General features: G+C 41.6%; 1 protein-coding gene across 1 annotated transcript in view; it reads right to left on the minus strand.

Moving 5' to 3' along the window:
• Positions 1 to 21419, minus strand: part of lrrc7 (leucine rich repeat containing 7) — a 278045-nt gene extending 256626 nt beyond the window's left edge. The window contains exons 1-3 of the mRNA XM_068036431.1: positions 21222 to 21419; positions 11229 to 11346; positions 7131 to 7209 (exon numbers count right to left, since the gene is read on the minus strand). Coding sequence (XP_067892532.1) covers positions 7131 to 7209; positions 11229 to 11346; positions 21222 to 21410 — 386 coding nt within the window. The 5' untranslated portion in view covers positions 21411 to 21419. The remainder of the gene's footprint in view (positions 1 to 7130; positions 7210 to 11228; positions 11347 to 21221) is intronic.
• Positions 21420 to 21645: the final 226 nt, after the last annotated feature.

A 21645-nucleotide genomic window follows, 5' to 3' on the forward strand; every position in this document is an offset into this window, starting at 1 on the left:
ACCATTCTGGTATACCTCCTCTGCATCCTCTCAAGGACCCGCACAGCCTTCCTGAAGTGAGGTGACCAGAACTGGATGCAATACTCCAGTTGGGGCCTAACCAGAGCTCTATAAAGGTTCAGTCTAACTTCCCTGCTTTTATACTCAATGCCTCTATTTATGAATCCCACGATCCCATATACTTTACTAACCACTCTCTCAATATGTACTGCCACATTCAAACATCAATGCACATGCACCCCTAGGTCCCTCTGTTCCTGCACACTCTTTAGAACTGAGCCGTTAAGTATATATTTTCTCTCCCTTTTCCTTCAGCCAAAATGCATCACCTCACATTTTGTCAGTATTAAATTCCAGCTGCCACCTCTCTGCCCATTCTGCAATCCTATCTATTTTCTGTTGAAGGCGGTTTACATCATCCTCAATGTTTGCCGCACCTCCAAGTTTGGTGCCGTCAGCAAATTTTGAGATTCTAATCTGTATTCCAAGATCCAAGTCATTAGATATATATATATATATATAAAATATATATATATATAAAAAAATAGTGGTCCCAACACTGACCCTTGGAGAACACCACTGTCTACTATCCTCCAGTCTGAAAAGCAACCATTTACTACAACTCGCTGGTTTCTGTCCATAAGTCAATTTTTTATCCAATTGGACACTGACCCTCCTATTCCACGAGCTTCAATTTTCTTAACCAGCCTTTTATGTGATACCTTATCAAATGCTTTCTTAAAATCCACATAAACAACATCCACTGCATTCTCTTCATCAACCTTCTCTGTTACTTCATCAAAAAATTCAATTAGATTTGCCAAGCATGACCTGCCTTTTACAAATCCATGCTGGTTATCCGTAATTAATTCAAATCTCTCTAAGTGTCCGTTGATATTTTCCCTGATTATAGTTTCTAAAACCTTACCCACCACTGATATTAAACTAACCGGCCTGTAATTGCTAGAACTGTCCTTACACTCTTTTTTGAATAAGGGTGTCACATTGCCACTCTCCAATCCTCTGGCACCTCCCCTGTATCCAGGAAAGATTAGAAGATTATGGCAAGCCCTTCTGCTATCTGCACCCCCCACTTCCTTTAGCAACCCAGAATGCAAGCCATCCGGACCAGATGACTTATCTACCCTAAGCACAGCCAACCTTCTTAGTACTTCCTGCCTCTCAATTTTTATCCTACGCATTGGCTCTACTCTCTCTGCTTCTACTGATATTTTGTCAGCCTCCATTTCCTTAGTGAACGCTGATACAAAGTGCTCATACAGTATAATAAAAGCAAAATACTGCGGATGCTGGAAATCTGAAACAAAAACAAGAAATGCTGGATTCACTCAGCAGGTCTGGCAGCATCTGTGGAAAGAGAAGCAGAGTTAACGTTTCGGGTCAGTGACCCTTCTTAGGAAGAAGGGTCACTGACCCGAAACGTTAACTCTGCTTCTCTTTCCACTCATACAGTATATTAGCCTTGTCCTGAACCTCTAAGCATATATTACCCTCTCTGTTCCGAATAGGCCCCAGTCCGCCTCTTACTACTTGCTTGCTATTTACATGCCGATAGCAGATCTTTGGGTTCCTTTTCATGTTAACTGCCATTCTATTTTCATATTCTCTCTTTGCCAGTCTTATCTTCCTCATTAATTCCCCTCTCAACTTATAGTATATGGCCTGGTTCTCACCTGATGAGTTCACCTGACATTGATTATACACCCTCTTTTTTAATTTCATCATCATCACTATCTCCCTCTTCAACCAAGCAGCCCCTAACTTTTACACTTGTTGGAATGTTCCTAGCCTGTACCTCAAGCATCTTTTCCTTAAAGATAACCCATTGTTCCGATAGAGCTCTTCCTGCCAGTCTTTGCTTCCATTCTACCCTAGCAAGATCCCTTCTCATCGCGTTGAAATTAGCCCTCTTCCAATCTAGACATTCTACCTTATTTTGTTCCTTGCTTTTCTGCATTACTAGTCAAAACCTTATGATACGATGATCACTCTTACCCAAGTGCTCCCCCACAGACACTTGGTCCACTTGGCTCACCTCATTTCCCAGCACCAGATGAAGCAATGCCCCTTTTCTAGTTCGGCTGAGAACATACTGATGAAAGAAGTTCTCCTGAACACATTTTAGAAATTCCTCCCCTTCCTTACCCTTTACTCTAAAATTATCCCAATCGATATTTGGGTATTTAAAGTCCCCCAATATCACCACTCAATAGTTCTTGCGCATCTGTGTGATTTCCCTGCTCCTCTATCTCTCTCTCTCACAATTTGGAGGCCTATAGAATACTCCCAGTAGTGAGATCATACCCTTTTTGTTCCTCAACTCTAACCAAATGGATTCTGTCCTTGTCCCTTCAAGGGCATCCTCCCTTTCCAGCACTGCAAAGCCTTCCTTAATCAGGACTGCCTCCCAATCTTCTTTTTTTCTTTCTCTATCTTTTCTGAACACTTTATATCCTTCTAGATTAAGCACCCAGTCCTCGCCATTTTTAAGCCACATTTCCATTAGTGCCACTACATCATATTCCCATACTGCTATTAGTGCTTGTAGCTCACCAACCTTATTCCCCACACTTTGTTCATTTGCACACATGTATTGTAATCCTGTCTTTGCAATCCCCGTAGTACTTCCCATCTAATACAGAACTCCCACTCCCATCTAATACAGAACTACTCAACATACGAACATATGAATTAGGAGAGGGGTAGGCCACTTGGCCCCTCGAGCCTGCTCCGCCATTCAATAAGTTCATGACTGAACTGATGACTCCACATTTCCACCTACCCCGAATAACCTCCTACCCCCTTGCTTATCAAGAATCTATCTACCTCTGCCTTAAAAATATTCAAAGACTCTGCTTCCACCGCCTTTTGAGGAAGAGAATTCCAAAGCTTCACAACCCTCTGAGAGAAAGAATTTCTCCTCATTTCTGTCTTAATGGATGACCCCTTATTTTTAAACAGTGACCCCTAGTTCTAGATTCTTCCACAAGGGGAAGCATTCTTCCCATATCTACCCTGTCAAAACCCCTCAGGATCTTACATGTTTCAATCAAGTCGCCTCCTCTTCTTCTAAATTCCAGTGGATACAAGCCTAGCCTGTCCAGTCTTTCCTTGTAAGACAGCCCGCCCATTCCAGGTATTAGTCTAGTAAACCTTCTCTGTACTGTCTCCAATGCATTTACATCCTTCCTTAAATAAGGAGACCAGTACAGTATACAGTACTCCAGATGTGGTCTCACCAATGCCCTGTATAGCTGAAGCATAACCTCCCTACTTTTGTATTCAATTCCCCTCATGATAAATGATAACATTAGAATTAGAATGAGAAGAATTAGAACATTACAGCGCAGTACAGGCCCTTCGGCCCTCGATGTTGCGCCGACCTGTGAAACCATCTGACCTACACTATTCCATTTTCATCCATATGTCTATCCAATGACCACTTAAATGCCCTTAAAGTTGGCGAGTCTACATTCCACTAGCTTTCCTAATTACGTGTTGTACCTGCGTACTGACCTTTTGCGATTCATGCACTAGGACACCCAGATCCCTCTGCATCTCAGAGCTCTGCAATCTCTCACTATTTAGATAATATGCTTCTTTTTTATTCCTCCTGCCAAAGTGGATAATTTCACACTTTTCCACATTATTCTCCATTTTCCAGGTCTTTGCCCATTCACTTAACCTATCTATATCCCTTTGTATCCCCCTTATGTCCTCTTCATAAGTTACTTTCCTACTTATCTTTGTGTCATCAGCAAATTTAGCAACCATACCTTCGGTCCCTTCATTTAAGTCATTTATATAAATTGTAAAAAGTCGAGGCCCCAGCACAGATCCCTGTGACACACCACTCGTTACATCTTGCCAACCAGAAAATGACCCATTTTTTCCTATTCTCTGTTTCCTGTCAGCTATCCAATCTTCTATCCATGCCAATATGTTATCCCCTACACCATGAGCTTTTATTTTCTGCAATAACCTTTGATGTGGCACCTTATCAAATGCCTTCTGGAAATCTAAGTACAATACTTCCACCGGTTCCCCTTTATCCACAGCACATGTAACTCCCTCAAAAAACTCCAATCAATTGGTTAAACATGATTGCCCTTTCACAAAACCATGTTGACTCTGCTTGATTACTTTGAATTTTTCTAAATGCCCTGCTATAACGTCTTTAGTAATAGTTTCTAACATTTTCCCTAAGACAGATGTTAAGCTAACTGACCTGTAGTTACCTGCTTTCTGTCTCCTTTTTTGAATAAAGGAGTTACATTCGTATTACCCAATCTAATGGAACCTTCCCCGAATCTAGGGAATTTTGGAAAATTGAAACTAATGCATCAACTATCTCACAAGCCACTTCTTTTAACACCGTGGATGAAGTCCATCAGGGCCCTGGGACTTGTCAGCCGGCAGCTCCAACAATTTGGTCAGCACCACTTTCCTGGTGATTGCAATTTTCTTGAGTTCCTCCCTCCCTTCCATTTCTTGACTTACAGCTGATACTGGGATGTTACTTGCATCCTCAATAGTGAAGACTGAAGCAAAATACCTGTTCAATTCATCTGCCATCTCATTATTATCCATTATTAATTCCCCGACTCACTTTCTATAGGACCAACGCTCACTTTGTTAACTCTTATCTTTTTAAAATATCTATAGAAACTCTTACTATCTGTCTTTATATTTCTAGCTAGCTTTCTCTCGTACTCTAATTTTACCCTCCATATCAATCTTTTAGTCATTCTTTGTTGTTTTTTATATTCTGTCCAATCTTCTGACCTGCCTCCCATCTTTGTGCAATTATATGCTTTTTCTTTAAGTTTGATACTATCTTTAACTGTTTTAGTTAACCACGGATGACAGGTCCCACCCTTGGAATTTTTCTTTCTCGTTGAAATGTATCTATTATGTATTCTGAAATATCCCTTAAATGCCTGCCACTGCATCTCTATTGACCTATCCCTTAACCTAATTTGCCAGTTCACTTTAGCTAGCTCTGATTTCATACCCTCATAATTGCCCTTATTTAAGTTTAAAATACTAGTCTTGGACCCACTCTTCTCTCCCTCAAAGTGAATGTAAAATTCAATCATATTATGATTGCTGTTACCTAGGGGCGCCTTAACTATGAGGTCATTAATGAATCTTATCGTATTGCACAATACCAGGTCGAGTATAGCCTGCTCTCCGGTTGGCTCCAGAACGTACTGTTCCAAGAAAATATCCTGAAAACTTTTTATGTGCTCCTCATCTAGGCTATCTCTGCCCATCTGATTTTTTCAGTCTATATGTAGGTTGAAATCCCCCATAATCATCGCTGTACCTTTCTGAAAAGCTGCCATTATTTCTTCCTTTATACCCCGTCCTCCAGTGTGGTTAATGTTAGGTGGCCTGTACACCACTCTCACAAGTGACTTCTTGCCTTTATGATTTCTCATCTCTACCCAAACTACTTCTACATCCTGGTTTCCTGAAGTTAAGTCATCCCCCTCTATCGCGCTAAAACCATCATTAATTAACAGAACTACCCTTCCACCTTTTCCTAGTTTCCTGTCCTTCCTAAATGCCATGTACCCTTCAATATTCAGGTCCCAATCTATATCATCCTGCCAACATGTCTCTGTAATGGCGATCAGATTGTACTTATTTATTTCTATTTGCGCTCTCAGTTCATCTGTTTTGTTTCAAATGCTACGTGCATTCAGATATAGAGCCTTTAATTTTTTGTAACCTCTAGCCTTATCTGTTGATTTACTCTTAGGTATGTACACTCTGTCCCTTCCTGTAACAGTCTATCATTTCCCATATTAATCTTTCTCTCTTATCTTGTCTCTACTCCTTGATTTTCAATATCTTCACAAATTTGATCCCTTGCCCCCACTATTCAGTTTAAAACCCTCTCTACTACCCTAGTTATGCAGCTCACTAGAACACTGGCCCCAGCACGGTTCAGGCGTAGACCGTCCCAACGTTACAGCCACCACTTTCCCCAAGAGTGTTGCCAGTGCCCCACGAACCAGAACCCACTTCCACCACACCAGTCTTTTAGCCATGCATTAATTTCTCTAATCTTATTTGCCCTATGCCAATTTACACGTGGCTCAGGTAATAATCCAGAGATTATTACCTTTGAGGTTCTGCTTCTTAATTTGGTGCCTAGTTCCTCATACTGACTATGCAGAACCTCTTTCCTTGTCCTGCCTATGTCGTTGCTACCTACATGGACCACGATGATTGGATCCTCTCTCTCCCACTGCAAGTTCCTCTCCAGCTCTGAGCATATGTCCTGAACCCTGGCACTAGGCAGGCAACACAGCCTTCTGGACTCTCGCTCTTTGCTGCAGAGAACAATGTCAATCCCCCTATCTATACTGTCCCCTACTACTAGTACATTCCTTTTTTTACTCCCTTCTATAGTACTGTCTAACATTCTCACTCAGATCCCACCTAATACTTTGCTATTTCCTACTCTAGTGCTATCTGCCACTTCCAATTCTCTGTGTACCTTGGTGTTCCTCTCTTATATTATCTCCTGGTTCCCACACCCCTGCCAAGTTAGTTTAAACCCTCCCCAATAGCATGAGCAAATCGTCCGGCAAGGAAATTTGTACCAGCTCTGTTCAGGTGCAACCTATCCGGCCTGTACAGGTCCCACCTTCTCCAGAACTGGTCCCAGTGCCCCAGGAATCTAAAGCCCTCCCTCCTGCATCATCTTTCCAGTCATGCATTAAGCTGCACTATCCTCCTATTTCTATCCTCACTTGTGCGTGGTACTGGGAGTAAACCAGAGATTACTACTTTTGAGATCCTGCTTACTAATTTGTTACCTAGCTCACTAAACTCTTTCTTCAGTTTTGACATGTATTATTGAACATTTGCTTTGTATTATTGAATGTTTTCATGATAGTGCTGTTAATATGCAAAGATAAATATTTCTGGGCATTTCCATTTAACATTCTAAAAACTATTCACAAATGTCCTATTGCCTCACTCCAGTGCAACATATTTTGTAGGAAGCCTCTGTCAGGGAAAGGCCTGAAGGCCAAGGTTGCTAATACTAAGAGAATAACATTAAACAAGGAGCTGATTCTTTGGCAACTCACTTGGAAATGGGATTAACACTGGCTTCAATAACCGATAAGTATTTACAGCACTTAATATTTTCTGGAAAATCTTGAACACCTGCCAAGAAAAACAAAAAAAAATCAGAATCTGAAAAGCAATGTTAATAAAAAACATAATATATCAGCAAGGTAGAAATGTGTTTCGCTATCACTCGCTTTTCTTTTCCCAAGTTCTTTTTCAAACACAAACACACACAGATTTATATTATCCATACTGTTTGTCCTTCCATTACAGATAACTGAAAAGGGTACAGTGATGTTGAGGCAACATTTTTATTTTCCTCCTCATCTTCCCTTCTCCCCTGGCAGCTTTCAGTACCTCAGCAAAGTATCCATTCTTCTTGTGTGGGTCTAGATTGACAACCTATTCATCCATGTGTATCATCCCAGCCAAACCGAATTCTGTGGCTCATCTGATGGTCACACATGTTCTAGCAGAGGCCGATGGTTAGTGATCAGCAGCAGTAACTCTATCTGAATTTCTCCCCACCTTACTCAAGGGACACTGAGGTCAACATTAGCATCCTTACTGTGCCATGGCTAACATCAGCCTAACTCAGCACAGACCAGGAATCAAAGCCAAGACCTTCTGCTCTGTATAAGTCAGAGTCAAAATAATATGATGCATTTACTCACTGATCCATTGGTGAGTGGGATATCTTAGAGGTGGAGTTACTTTTTAAATGCTGCTCCCATATAATTTAGCAAAACAGCTGTTCACTTATTATTTTACCCATGAGGATAAATCAATAATCTGACTATAATCTGTTGGAAGCCAACCATGTTGGGCCTATGACATGTCACTCTGCTAATAAAGGGCCATTAATGAGGATTGGCATCTTTGCCAGTGCTTGATGCTGATCTGGGTATTCAAAAGTGATTAAGATTATACAACATTGAAACTATCCAGTTATTTTCCAGGCCAGCCTTTTAAAAATAAGCTTGAGCTCCAGAATTGAATAGGATGCTAATCCTCACTTCTGATGTAACAGCATGCAGTGGTCCAGCTGGGAGGTATGATGGATCTTTGAGAGGTTCCTAGCCAGAGGCAAAAGTGGTGATTTCTTCTTATAACACAGGAAAATAAATAAAAGGCTTTGCTTTAATAAACCATCTATGGTGTGGTTAGATATAACTTACTTCAGTAAAAGTAATAACTCTAAGTGCCAGCACTATTCATCGTTCTTTGTTTTGAGTCAGTGAATATTCACTATTGGGAGCCACATCCAATCAAGTCTTTACATGATGCCCCCATATGCACACTATCCAGCACTGGGTCACTGGATTGTGATCAAGTCCAGAAGGACAGGCAGGTTTTTCCCCTTTCAAGTCAATGGGTACCACGATCAATTGTGCCCTCATCACAGCCCTGGCTCAACACACGGATCAAAGCTAGGACCTTCCTCTTCTTGAGGTTTGAAGTTACACTGAATAGTATGTTTATCAACAAAGCTAAAAGAGAAACATATAGTACTCTAAACTTAACACAAATGATATCTCACTGCCAGTCTCTATTCTAATGCTGCCTGAATGTTAATCCTGACCATAAAATCTGAAGAATGATTTAGTAAGTAATTCAGAATGCTGAGTAATAGTCCTCACAAAACACACTATTATTCAAGAGCCATCTCACAATGGAAAACTCCAGAAAGTTCTAAAATATGTATCAATACATACATTATTGAAAAACGTTATATTGCAGTCCAATCTGTTATGGCATGGTTATTGACATGTTTGCCTGACTAATATTTTGCATGAGCATGTTGTAACAGTCCATATTTTAAAAAAAGGAAGCAATTGCCCTATGTCTTTGTTTGCAATGGCAGTGTGTAGCTGAGGCATCCAGATCAGAGGATTCCAGATTCAAATCATAGTCTACGCTGAGAGAACTAATATTCATCAGGATGACAGGAAAGGCAATACAATTGCAGGAAGGACGGAGAAATTATCCAGCATCTCAACCCATCTGGGAACTCCTTCTGGAAAAGTACATATGTGCAAATGGTGCAGAATTGGGCCCTGATTTAATACCCTCTAGAATCAAATAGGCTATGTTGGCACTTGATACATAGGGTCACATATAAAGAATGTTTACTTAAGTGTGGCACTGAGGGAGCCCTAAACAAAGGGATTCAATTTCTTTAGAGCAAGATGACGAGAAAAATGTCAGATGCAAGAAATTGGCATGAATAAATGGATAGAGAAAGGAACAACAGATGGATTACTACAAGGAAAGATAGATAGAAAGATTGATAGTTCCTATTCCACTAGATGATAGCCTAGAAATTGGATTGTGCCCGAATTGAGGCACAATCCCAATGCTGTGCATGCTACACCTAACTAATAAAGCCAGTTTCAGGGCCATGGCATTCCATTGGCCTCATTTGTTTATTATTAGTGGACTGCAGGCTCCAGTTGTGGCTCCAAAGGCAGCTCGCCAATTGCAGAGTGGGAGGCAATTTAGTCAGCTCAGATTCTAGCACAGGTCTTCAGTAGAATGGAGGGGTGGGGGGTGGGGGGTGGTGGCGGGGTGCAAATGGAAGGGAGGGGTAAAAAGTGGCTAGCAGCAGCCTGTGGATTTAACATGAAACAACAAGAAGTGGCCTTGCTCCTCTCCGCTCCACCTTAAGATAAATAAAAAAACTACCTTTGGGGTAGCAGCCTCCCTTTTAGGATCGCTGGTTTAGCTGTTAAGCACTTAACAGAAACTCATCACTGAATATAAGGTGCAAAGAGGGCCTCAAACAAGCACTAGACACACTATTTGCATATGCCTATGGAAGAACTCTAACAAATGTAGCAGGTGGTGCACTTCTGGCATGGAATGCGTGCACACTCACCACCCACCACATCAGAATCTTAAGTGCTTGTTTTATGCTTGTAGAATGGGCACAGCATGATCTAATTTCTAGGCCAATGATTCCACAGACTGAATGAAAAAAATAAAATCTAATGGAAGTGAGGACTTTAAAAGCTTCTACTTGTTTTACAGGCAAATCAGAAAATGATTGCTTGATTCTGCAGACAAGCATGCATCACATTACCAAAAATGCTTGTATTTTGTCCTACAAGTGATAAAATACCTTCTTTGCAAGTCAGAGCCCTTTACCAATTGTTTTGCACTTCAAGGGTCACTACATTCATGAAAATCTATTTGGTAAACCTCTTTCTGCTTGTTTACAACCATATGGCATGAAGATGAAAATTGTGTCAAAATATATTACCACTTGTGGGTGACATCATCCTAGTTAAAAACAAATATGATCTTGCAAGATCTTTTCCCACTTCCCAAAAAACAGGTTTGTCAAATATATTTCAGGTAGGCAATACTGTTTTAAATTATGTGCTCAATGAATGGAAATTCTTTGGGGAGAGAGAGATGAATGGCTAAAAAGTGTAAATAATAAACAGAACAATTCTGTTTGGCTGGAAAATAATGTGGAACTCACATTTTCCTGTTCCCTTCAAAAAAACAGGTAATTCAAATATTCATGCAGAAGTCAACATATCTAAGCAAAGATATTGAGATTTGCGTTTCTCACACTGTTTGTAGGGATAGGCTAAACATAATCCCACAGCTCCCCAGATAATTTAGTGGGTAGATCCATGACTCTGCACAAACCAGGAAATTCCCAGGTTGAATCCTTGGGCTGTGCTGAGTTCGCTAATCTCAGCCAAGACATCAGGAGGGATCCGACTATTATCTTAAGTGCCCCAGGGTTTAGAAAACAATAAAATCAGCCAGAGTTTCCACCCCTGATAATTATCAAATGATGTGTTTGGATGTCAGGTTAGAGCAGGATTGGTTCAGTTCTGAACTTTTCTATGGCTGAGCACTTGTGATACTTCACTGTTTAGGCTTACACATAAAGAATGCCCACTTTGGTGGTACAATGGAGGACTACCAGCATCCATAGATCTGCATGGTATCATGAGTTAGAGCCCTCAGAAGAGGAGGAGGAAAAAGATTAGAGAAAAAGAAATGATTCTGTATCTCAAAACAGGAAATAAGTCAGTTAAATCGTGGCAAACTAAAAGTCAACTCAATGTTAAAAAAAGAGTATGTTTCATCCTTACCATTTTTGCTGATGTCTAGTTCTCTTAGATTCACCAGGCTGGCAATGGTGGTGGGCAGATTAGAAAGATCATTGTCTGGAACGCTTAGTTTACGAAGAGCTTGGCAGCTGAACAATTGCTGTAATATTGAGAAACAAATTAGAAGGCAAGTGTTTCTCTTCCTCTGTTCTTTAAAGAAACATTCCATCATCAGTGGGCTCCATGGACACTAGAGTTGCTAATATAGCGATTTTAAAATGAAACTAGCATAATTCAGTGTTATTGTTTTCATTCTTTACGTACTACATTTGTGATGAAGTTTGATCAAATAATCATGCCTTTGTTTCCTTATTATCACAAAAGCCACTGTTTTAAGTATGGAAATAAAGTCTAGGGATCAGCTTGCTTTACGTTCCCATACCAGACCTATTATTGACATAATATTCTTCGAAACCCAACATGTTACTTCTTGTTCAAATTGGAATAAGAATAAAAACCATGGATTGCACATGAATCAGTAAAAGGAGGTACATATCATAAGCTTGCTTTTATCATCTTATTATATACCTCAAAATGCTACACATATAATAACCTATTTTGAAATACAGTGACTACTGCCATGAGACTGTAAAAAACAACAATTTTGCACACAGCATGATTCCACAAGCAGCAATTTGATGAATTGCAAATTATCAGTTTTTTGTGATGTTGGTTGAAGGAGAAATGTTGGCTGGGATTTTACGTGGCCCCCTGAGGCAGGGCCGAAGGCGGGGGTTGGTGGGGGGGGGGGGGGGGAGGTAGAGGGCACAGATTTTTGTGGTGGGTGGCTGCAGGAGTGGGGGGAAGGGTGCAAAGGTCCCTTCGTCTCCCTGTTGCGAAGCGATTTTCCTGTGGGTGGGATAGGCCGACGACGGCCTTCCCGCCCAGAGGCCAATTGAGGCCCTTAAGTGGCCTATTAACGGTCAATGAAAGGCCTCTTCCCACCGCTGAGATCTTACCAGTGGCAGGGGTGCCTCTGCCACATGGGGAGGGTGGCTGGTAACACGAGGTGCACCACTCCCTGTGGGCTTTTGGGGGGCGTCCCTCTTCCATGGGCCATGGATTGCCATAAGAGGATCCCCACTGGGAACCACTTTACCCGTCCCTGGAACCCCAGACCACTCTCCCACCTCCACTGGGGCCTTCCAGACTGGCCCTGGCAACCTGCCTTACTTACCTGGTCCGGGGTTCCAGTGCGGAGCCTGACAGTGGCTACCGCTCCCAGTGGTGATGCTGATACTGCAGAGCTTCCAGCCCTCTGATTGGTCGGCAGCTCTTGGAGGCAGGATTTCTGTCTTTAAAGGGATGGGGATCCCAGCTTGGAGATCCCGGCTCGTAAAACTTAGATTTAAAAAGACCAAGGGTCGCTCTGGGGCAGCACGGAAAAGGCAGAGGCGGGCTTTCCCCGGCCTTTTCTGCCCAGTCAGGAGCTCTGCCTCCAACATAAAATCCAGCCCATTGGCAAAGACACCAGGATCATTCACTGCTCTTCACAAGATCATAAGATATGTTGAATGAAGAATGCCCTTTAGCCATTTGATCTCATTCTTCCAGAATATCAAGCTGACTATCTCCTAATTACAGCATTTACTTATTTTTTTAAAAAACAGATGCAATGATCTGGCCTCAGTCACTCTTTCGGTATCCCATTCCAGCTATTGATCACTCTCTATTTAAATGAATACTTTATTGCTTATCCTAAGTTGACTGTTTCCAATAATTAAAGGGTCTAGAATGAAGGAATGCAGATATTAAAATTAAATATAAGAGATTTAGGACAGAGAGCAGGAGAAAACAGAGGATTAGAGGATGTGGATTGTACTAGAGACTGAAACAGAGACCATGTCAACATTTAAGAATAAGCAAGAGCTGGGGAGGAAAGCTAAGATTGAGTAAGGAGGCCATAGTAGTCCTTGCTGTTTGATTATTCCATTATTTCTGCTGCTATCTCTCCCAATTTGGCTGGCATAGTGAAGAAAATTACAACTCCTAATGCCCTCTGAATTGGCCTAGCAAGGCAAAACAAGAGAAATATCTAATGGGCATATAATTCCTTACCTACATTTGCCTACATTGTAAAAGTGACTACACTTCAAAAGTATTTCATTGGTTATGAAGTTCATTGGAATTGCCTGAGATTGTGAAAGGCAATAAATAACTGCAAGTCCTTTCTTTCATTATTTAACTCCATTGTGCGAGCACCATCAAGGAGAAGGCTCCCATTACCTTCTAAGAGCAAATTGGAGAAACCAGGGGCGGAATTTTACCTAACAGATCCACATGTAGCAAGTGGGGCGGTAGCAGGTCAGAAACCCATTTGTTATGTCAGTGGGTTTTGCTGTGGCTCTTTAACTCAGCCACAGCATTAACATCCTGCTTCCGAGTTTCCCAACAAATCAGAGAGGGTGGGAAGGATGACGTGCCGAATCTGTCAGAGGAAGCATTTCTAGTTATAGGGACCCTGACAGGGGTCAGAATGGCTGAACTGTACATTGATGCCTGCTGCTTCAGCAACAACAGGAATGGAAAGGAGACCTGGGAAGGCTGCCCTTCCAGGTCTCAGACTCTTACCTCGAGGTCCTGCTGCAGGATCTGAGGGACTAAAGTGAGGTGTGTTTTGCCAAGGACGGGAGGAAGAGGCCAGCCTCTCAAACCAAGCAGGCGTGGATGGAAGTGGCCGAGGAGGTAAGCAGCAGGAGTGTGGCTTCTCAAATCTGGATACAGTGCCCCAAGAGGTTCAAAGATCTCAGGAGGGCAGGAAAGGTGAGTGGCACAACACTTTCAGGTGCCAAGCCCCACACTCTGCACAACACTCCTCAGACCAACACACCTTGAAGCTTCACTCATTCCTCTCTCTCCAGGCACCTCACATCTCCATCTAAACAGCCAACACTCACACTCATCCTCATCTTTGTGCCATTACACACCCATGCCTCACAGTCACCCTCCACATATGATCTTCCCTCCTCTCTACACAATCCATTTCTCACAGTCGCACTCTCAGCTTTCTCTTCTTGCAGGAGAAGAGAGCACACAACTTCAGGGAGAGGCAGAGAGTTGGGGTGGGGTGGGCCTCCAGTAATAGCCACCCTGACTGCCACTGGCAATACACACCCACCTGGTCCACTGGGAAGGAGTCCCTGCAGATGTTAGCAGCGACCTGCCGTGACAAGCTGAGCCTCCTGAGGCACTGGTGCTCAGGCATGTCGAGAGAGCTGATTGTCTGCCTGTAGACTCTGGGTTGGGGGTCTCGTCTTCTTCGAAATGGATCTCTGTGACCATCCCCTCTGTCCTGTGGAGGGGCATGTGGCTGAGGAGCAGGCAGCCAATGTGTTGCTAGTGTTGCTCATACTGCTGCTGGAGTTGTTTCTGCTGCTCTTCTTGCTTCCCACCAGAGGTCCAAGGTAGAGCTGCATAAGCTGCTCCCATGCCGTGGTGAAGGCTGACAGCAGGGAAATACAAATCAAAGTGAGTGAAGTTCAAGACAGGTGAACTGACTTCCAAGAAGTTGGAAATGACCTGTCAAGCAGTAAGAGCACACTCTCAGAAGAAGTGCTGTGAGCACAAACCTCTCACCTAGGCATGACTGCAGTATTCAGTTTCACTATTTGAAAGCTTCCACCTTGTCAGTTTCACTGAAGAAGCACTTCCTGCTTTGCATGCATCTGGTTGACCATGGCGAGTTCCATACAGCTTGGGAAACGCATGTGCTGGCTGTTAGAGCCAGAATGCCACGTTAAATTCTCAGTTAATTGCCTCTTTGAATATTTTAATTACTTACCCAACAACTCCATTGGGGTTCCCCGCTTGCCTGCAAACCTGCCCAGGTTAAACCGAGAAGTTGGCAGGATCATGTCAGGTGCCCGACCCAACCCCGCCTTTCGGGGCTTTGAGACCCTCCCCGGCCCTCCACCTGCACCCAAACCTGCCTCCCCTTAGCAGTTAAAACTCTGCTCTAGAAGAGTGTATTTCATGCATAGTGATGTTGGAGCATAGCACGTTTTAACAAAAGTGTTGATTGAGGCAAAAGCGATAACATAATTTAAAAATAGAACTGGATTAGTATTTGAAGAGAAAAAATATAAAAGGATACAGGGAAAATTCAGGGAAATGAGATTAGGTAACTCCAATTGGAGCTAGCAGCTGCACTTTTGTGATGGGCAAATGGTCTCCTCATTTCTTTGATTCCATGACAATAGGAATCTGCTTCTCTTTACTACCTCTAAATCCTGGGTGACTCTTACATCATGGTGATCAGGATCATACAGACACAGAGTTACCAAGGTACTATATAGCTTCAGCATGATCTCTGAGGATTTAAACTTACCTGATTTCGCAATGTAACTCAGCATCCCGTTTGCTTTGTTTATTGTTGCCTTACTGTGTTTAATCCTGGCAAGTGGGAAGTCAACTGATCCCTCTAGGTCTGTTTCAAGATTTCTCTTAGCAAAATCTATCCCACTCATGGACTACACATGTATCTTATTTTTATTTCCTATATGCAATACCTTCTATTTGTCTACACTGAATTCCATTTGCCATCGTGCAGCTCTATGTTTTGCCAGTGCTAGACCCTGCTAGGGGATGGGCCTGTGTCAATGGTACTGCTCGGCCACATTAATGCCCTGGGACATATAATAGTGATGATTGCATATACAGCATATTTCAAGCATATTGGTCTTGTTCAGTGTTGGGCAGAGGGGAATCGGAAAAATCAATCCCTTTAAGTTTATTTTTTGATGAATTATTCTACTTTTCAAGGGAAGGTATGTTAAAGCTGGGGCATGTGATATTTTTGCACCTTTGTTATCCAATGTTGATCAAGCACTCTTCCATTAAGTATACCTGACCAAACAGTAGAGCTGCTGTTACACTATAATAAAAAAACAAACAAGAAGAGGTAATTTGGCCAATAAAGTCCATTCGTTCCACTGATCACATAGGAACTATGTGCTCTCCCCAATTTACTTAATATCTCTCAACCAATAGTATGTTTTCATACCAAAGTTAGAAGAGGCAATTTAGTGCCAAGGTGTCTTGCAGCATGGACAGTTTGGATCAATGCTCACTAGCAACTAGACCAAGACTGAAAGAACACACTTAACTTCCTGAGAGCCATTAGAGAAAATAGACTTTCATCCCATTATCAGAGCTAGATTAAAACTGTGGTTCTTGAGATGAGATGAGGATGTCAATTTATCATGTGACCTAGTCTTCCTCAATAAAATGCAGTCCTTCATTCTGGAACAAAAATAGACAATGCTGGAAACACTCAGTAAGTCAGGCACACCACTTGCAGAGAGATGTGACTAGTTAATATTTCAGGCATTGCCCTTTATCTTGATGTGATAAAGGGCACAGCTTGAAACATTAACTTGTCACTTGTAGCACCTGACTTGCTGAGTGTTTCCATCATTTTCTTTTTTTGTTTCAGATTTCCAGTATCGGTAGTATTTTAGTTTTTCTTCATTCTGAAGCCCTCAGAGATTGATAAATCCTTTATCACATTTCTCAGATATGCCTCAAAGCACTTCACATAGAACAAATTGCTTTGAAGTGCAGTCACTGCTATGGAGGCAAATACAAAAACCATTTTGAACTCAACAAAGTCCCTAAAACAGTACTAAAGTGAATGATGATTTGGTTTGTTTTCAGGTATGAATTTGGAGAATGGAGTATTTATTTTATTTTACTGTGTTTTCATCAATGCCAAGAAGAGTATAGCAGCTCAGAGTATATTCATGGTTAATTTTAACAGTTAGGAAAATTATAAAGATTGCTAAAGAAGCAAACATTTATCCACTTTTTATCAAGAAATGTATTGCATTATCCTAAGTGAGTTATATCAGATATACTCCCATTAGTGAACTCAAGCTGTGACAAGTAGATAGCATGTTTACCGTTGCTACTTGTCCCTTCACAACTAGATATATTGACATAAACGGCCTTAAAGGGATTTATGAAATGAAACAGTTCATAATAAAAACTGGGTTGTCAGGCCAGGTTCAATATTTTCCCCACCACCTCATCAAAATGTCAAACTGGAAAATTATGTAAATTGTAAATTTCTATAATTCTTTTTCTTTTTAAACACCTGTGTTTGAAATTGATTGGTTAGATTACATTACAAAAGAGAAAATAAAACAACATGTTCAATAGTAGTTTTACAACATTTCCTTAATATGTTTAATTACCTAGTTCAACTATTATCACTTCCCCATACTTTTCCCCAACCCATTGTTTCCCTTAAATAAAAACAGGAAGTGCTGGAAATACTCAGCAGGTCTGGCAGCATCTGTGGAGAGAGAAGCAGAGTTAATGTTTCAGGTCTGTGACCTTCCATCAGAACTGGCAAAGCAGGAAGCGCAGGGGTAGGCAGAAATGTGAAGCTGAGGTTACAATCAGATCTGCCATGATCTTGTTAAATGGCGGAGCAGGCTTGAGGGGCCGAGTGGCCTACTCCTGCTCCTAATTCGTATGTTTGTATAGTACCTGATCTTTCTATTAGGCACTCGACAGCTTTGTAGACTCAACTGTGAGTTCAACAATTTACGAGCATGACTGGCCCTTTTTAAAAATATTTTTCTATTTTTTAATTATTTTATTTTATTTTTTAACCATGTGCCTGTTTTTTTCATGTGGACAGAGCTTCTCATTATTCTGTCATCAATACTCTCTCTGGACTAATCCTTTGTTTTTCACTGCAAGCATTAACACGCTCTTTGCCTTTGTCCCACGACAGCTTTGTTATTTAATCTCTCCTGCCCACTGCCCTATTGCACACCTTCCCTTTTGTTCTCTTCCCCACCAAACTACACCCCCACCACCACCTCCCACCCCCCCCCCCCCACCCCCCCGCCACCCCTTCACTTACTTAAAATCTAATTCTTTTCTAATATTTGCCAGTTCTGATGAAAGGTCACAGACCTGAAACGTTAACTCTGCTTCTCTCCCCACAGATGCTGCTTGACCTGCTGAGTATTTCCAGCATTTTCTGTTTTTATTTCAGATTTCCAGCATCTGCAGTATATTGCTTTTATTCCATTGTTTCCCTTTCTCTCTTGAACATAGTATCTCATGCCAGGGTATCCTGGCACTCTCATGGCCTTTCAGTATCACACCCATGTGGCAATTTTTCATTGATAAGCCTTGACAGTAAGTGTTGGGAGGCTATTCAAGAACAATAACAACAACACCAGTTTGTATTTAACATAGAAAAACATCCCACGTCTCTTTACAAAAGCATAATCAGAAAAAAATGGATGCTGAGCTAAATAATGGCAAGAAGTTAAAAGTTTGGCCAATAAGGTGGGCTTTCAGGAGGAGCAGGAGGAGAGGCGAAGAAGTTTAGGGAACAAATTCTGTAGCTTAGGGCCTAGACAGCTAAAGGCATGGTCATCAATAGTAGAAAGAATGGCAGGGGGCTGGGGAGGACGGGGTGTTGAATACACCAGAGGCCAGAGTTGGAGGAATGTAGAGTTCTCAAAGGGTTGCAGGGCTGTAGGAGTTAGGCAGTGGCAACCCCATAAAGGGATTTAAAAATTTTAAAATGGAGGCGCTTGGGGATCGGAAGTTGATGTAGGTCTGTGAGGACTGGATGAAGGGTGGGATAGGATATTGGCTGAAGAGTTTTGGATGAGCTGAAGTTTATAGAAGGGTTTTGATGAACTGGTTTATAGAGGGGAATGGTTGGGAAACTGGCCAGGAGAGCAGTGGGAGCAATATAGGCATGCCCAATCCTGTCCTTATCTGACTTCCGCAGATACACTTTCAAACAGGCATCAGTGTATAACAAACAGCAATGGGAATCCTGGTTGATTTATGCCCACTCTCAAATAGTGGCACTAAGATCAATTTTAGCACTTCCTCATTCTTGAAATAAAATTACCTTCCACATGCCATGGAAATGTCCTAGTTAATGTGGAAACATTGCAGTTAAACAATGGAAATTCACATGGATATTTTCATCTGAAAAGATTTTCATCATACAATAAAATACGATATATGATTCACCATTCTTGTATTCTATACAAAGCATTCTCAGGGCTCCAAGCTATGCAGTGGGCAAATAAGTATAAAAATTAGGCAATGATTATTCATTTATATATTTCCCTACACATACCAACACATTAAAGAAGAGCAGAAATGGTGGTGGGGGGGAGGGGGAGGGGGAGGGGGTGGTGATGGGGATGGGGTGGGGGGGGGGGGGTGGGGGGTGGATTATGGGTTTCAAATGTTGCCACAGTGCTGTGGATAAAATGTGGGGCTGATCTTAAAGTTTTGCTTTGTACAGAAGTAATATAATCAGTTATCATGACTATCATTTGAAGAAGTGATAAGACTGTTTCAGGATGGCAACAAATTGCTTCAGTTAATGTGGAAAACTATTAAGCCTGTAAAGTAAAACCCCCAATGAAACAAATAATTGTTAATAAGACAATGAAGCTGAGGCACAAGCCTGACAATATGAGAGAAATAAAAACGAGAAGATTGATGAAGCTTTCTGAAGATATCAGCTCCTTCATGCTGTCAGGCTTGGTAATTCTTCACGATCACAGCGCTAAGAAAAATCACCAGCACTTAGTGACTAAAATAAAATATTCCAAAAAATTAACAGAATGACAGAATAAAAAGGAAGTTGAAGTTAATAGCAACTTATGTTAAAGAGAGATTGCTGCTGTTTTCAAGAAGCAAAAGTAATTGCTCAGTTTGGGAAGAGTTCTTCCATTGGCAAATGCACATTCCACTGTGAAATTGACACATACACAGCAAGAAGGTCTCAATTTCGACCCCTGGTCTATGCCTAATTAGCTGATCTAGACTGGTTAGTCTCACTGAAAGACATTGTCACTCAGACATGAAGAATAATCACTTGGACAAGGTATCAGAATGCAGCTGGCACACATGGAATTATATCCCAGTGTGAATCAATGCATTTAGGAATGCCAAAAGTCAAATTGGAAAAAATGGATTGTACCTTTTTTTAAATTTTACAATATTATGGCATAAGAATACATTTTTCAAATCACTAATGCACTGGTGCGGCCTTGACATCACCTGATTCTGCCCCTGCTTCAGCTTATCTGCTGCTGAAACCCTCATTCATGCCTTTGTTACCCCTTAACTTGACTATTCCAACACTCTCCTGGCCACCATCCCATCTTCCATCCTCCATAAACTTGAGCTCACCCAAAACTCTGCTGCCTGTACCCTAACTAGCACGAAGTCCTGATCACCCATCACCTCTGTTCTCGTTAGCCTACATTAGCTCCTGGTCCCGCAATGCCTGAATTTTAAAATTCTCATCCTTCTTTTCAAATTCTACCATGGCCTCACCCCCTCCCTGTCTCTATAACCATCTCCAACCTTAAAACCCTCAGAGATGTCTGCGTTCATCCAAGTCTAGCCTCTTGCGCATTCCCAATTTTAATTGCTCCACCATTGGGGACCGTGCTTTCAGCTGCCAAGGCTCTCAGCTCTGGAATCCCCTTTCTAAACCTCTCCACCTCTTTAAGACTCTCCTTAAAACTTGCCTCTTTGACTAAGCTTTTGATTATCTGTCCTAAATTTAGTTTGATAATGGTCCTGTGAAATGCCTTGGGACATTTTACTATATTAAAGGTGCTATGTAAGTGCAAGTTGTTGTTGGGAGAGCATCCCTTACTGTACCAATTAATATATTTCTCACACCATTCATCTTTAGACCTGGCTGAATAACACTGCTAATTAGCACCAGTCAGGCCTATGAGCATTGGGAAGTTGGGTTAAATTGCTCAAAGTAATTTTACACAGGACCCCTACAGCCTGTAGAAAGAGAAATCATTTATACCATCAATATGAGCCAGGTTTGAATATAGATTCAAGAGATGAAAGGCCAATCTTTAATTCATTGCTATACCTAGTTTCCCCTTGTTAAAACAGAAGCACTAAATTGTGAAAGCATCTATAGTACACCAATATTGTTGTGTTTCCTACCTTGGGGAGCTCCTCTATCTGATTGGCATCTAAGTAGAGCTCTTCCAAAGACCGCTCAAAATTGAATATCTCCTTTGGTACATGTTGAAGGCTACAGTGGGAATAATCCAATACTGAGATGACCTCCTCTTCACCCCGGAAACATCGGCAGGGCACCAGGCGGCCAATAAGTTTCCTCTTTGTTGTCATCTCCAGACACTGCACTGCAATGACACAAGAATAGCTGCCAGTGAATGGAAAAAATAAGTATGGCTAGAGCAACTATAAAGACATTAATAAAAGGATTTATTTGTATTTCTGACATAAAATCTAAACAACAGTACCGAGATTTCCCCCCAAGTATTTCCCCTCCTTTCTTGAAGGTAATTGGAGCAGTTCTGATGGTGCTGCCTTCCTCTGGTACTGTTCCTAATTGGCTATTATT

The sequence above is a fragment of the Heterodontus francisci genome, chromosome 8 (genome assembly GCF_036365525.1).
Source record: "Heterodontus francisci isolate sHetFra1 chromosome 8, sHetFra1.hap1, whole genome shotgun sequence".
NCBI lineage: Eukaryota > Metazoa > Chordata > Chondrichthyes > Heterodontiformes > Heterodontidae > Heterodontus > Heterodontus francisci.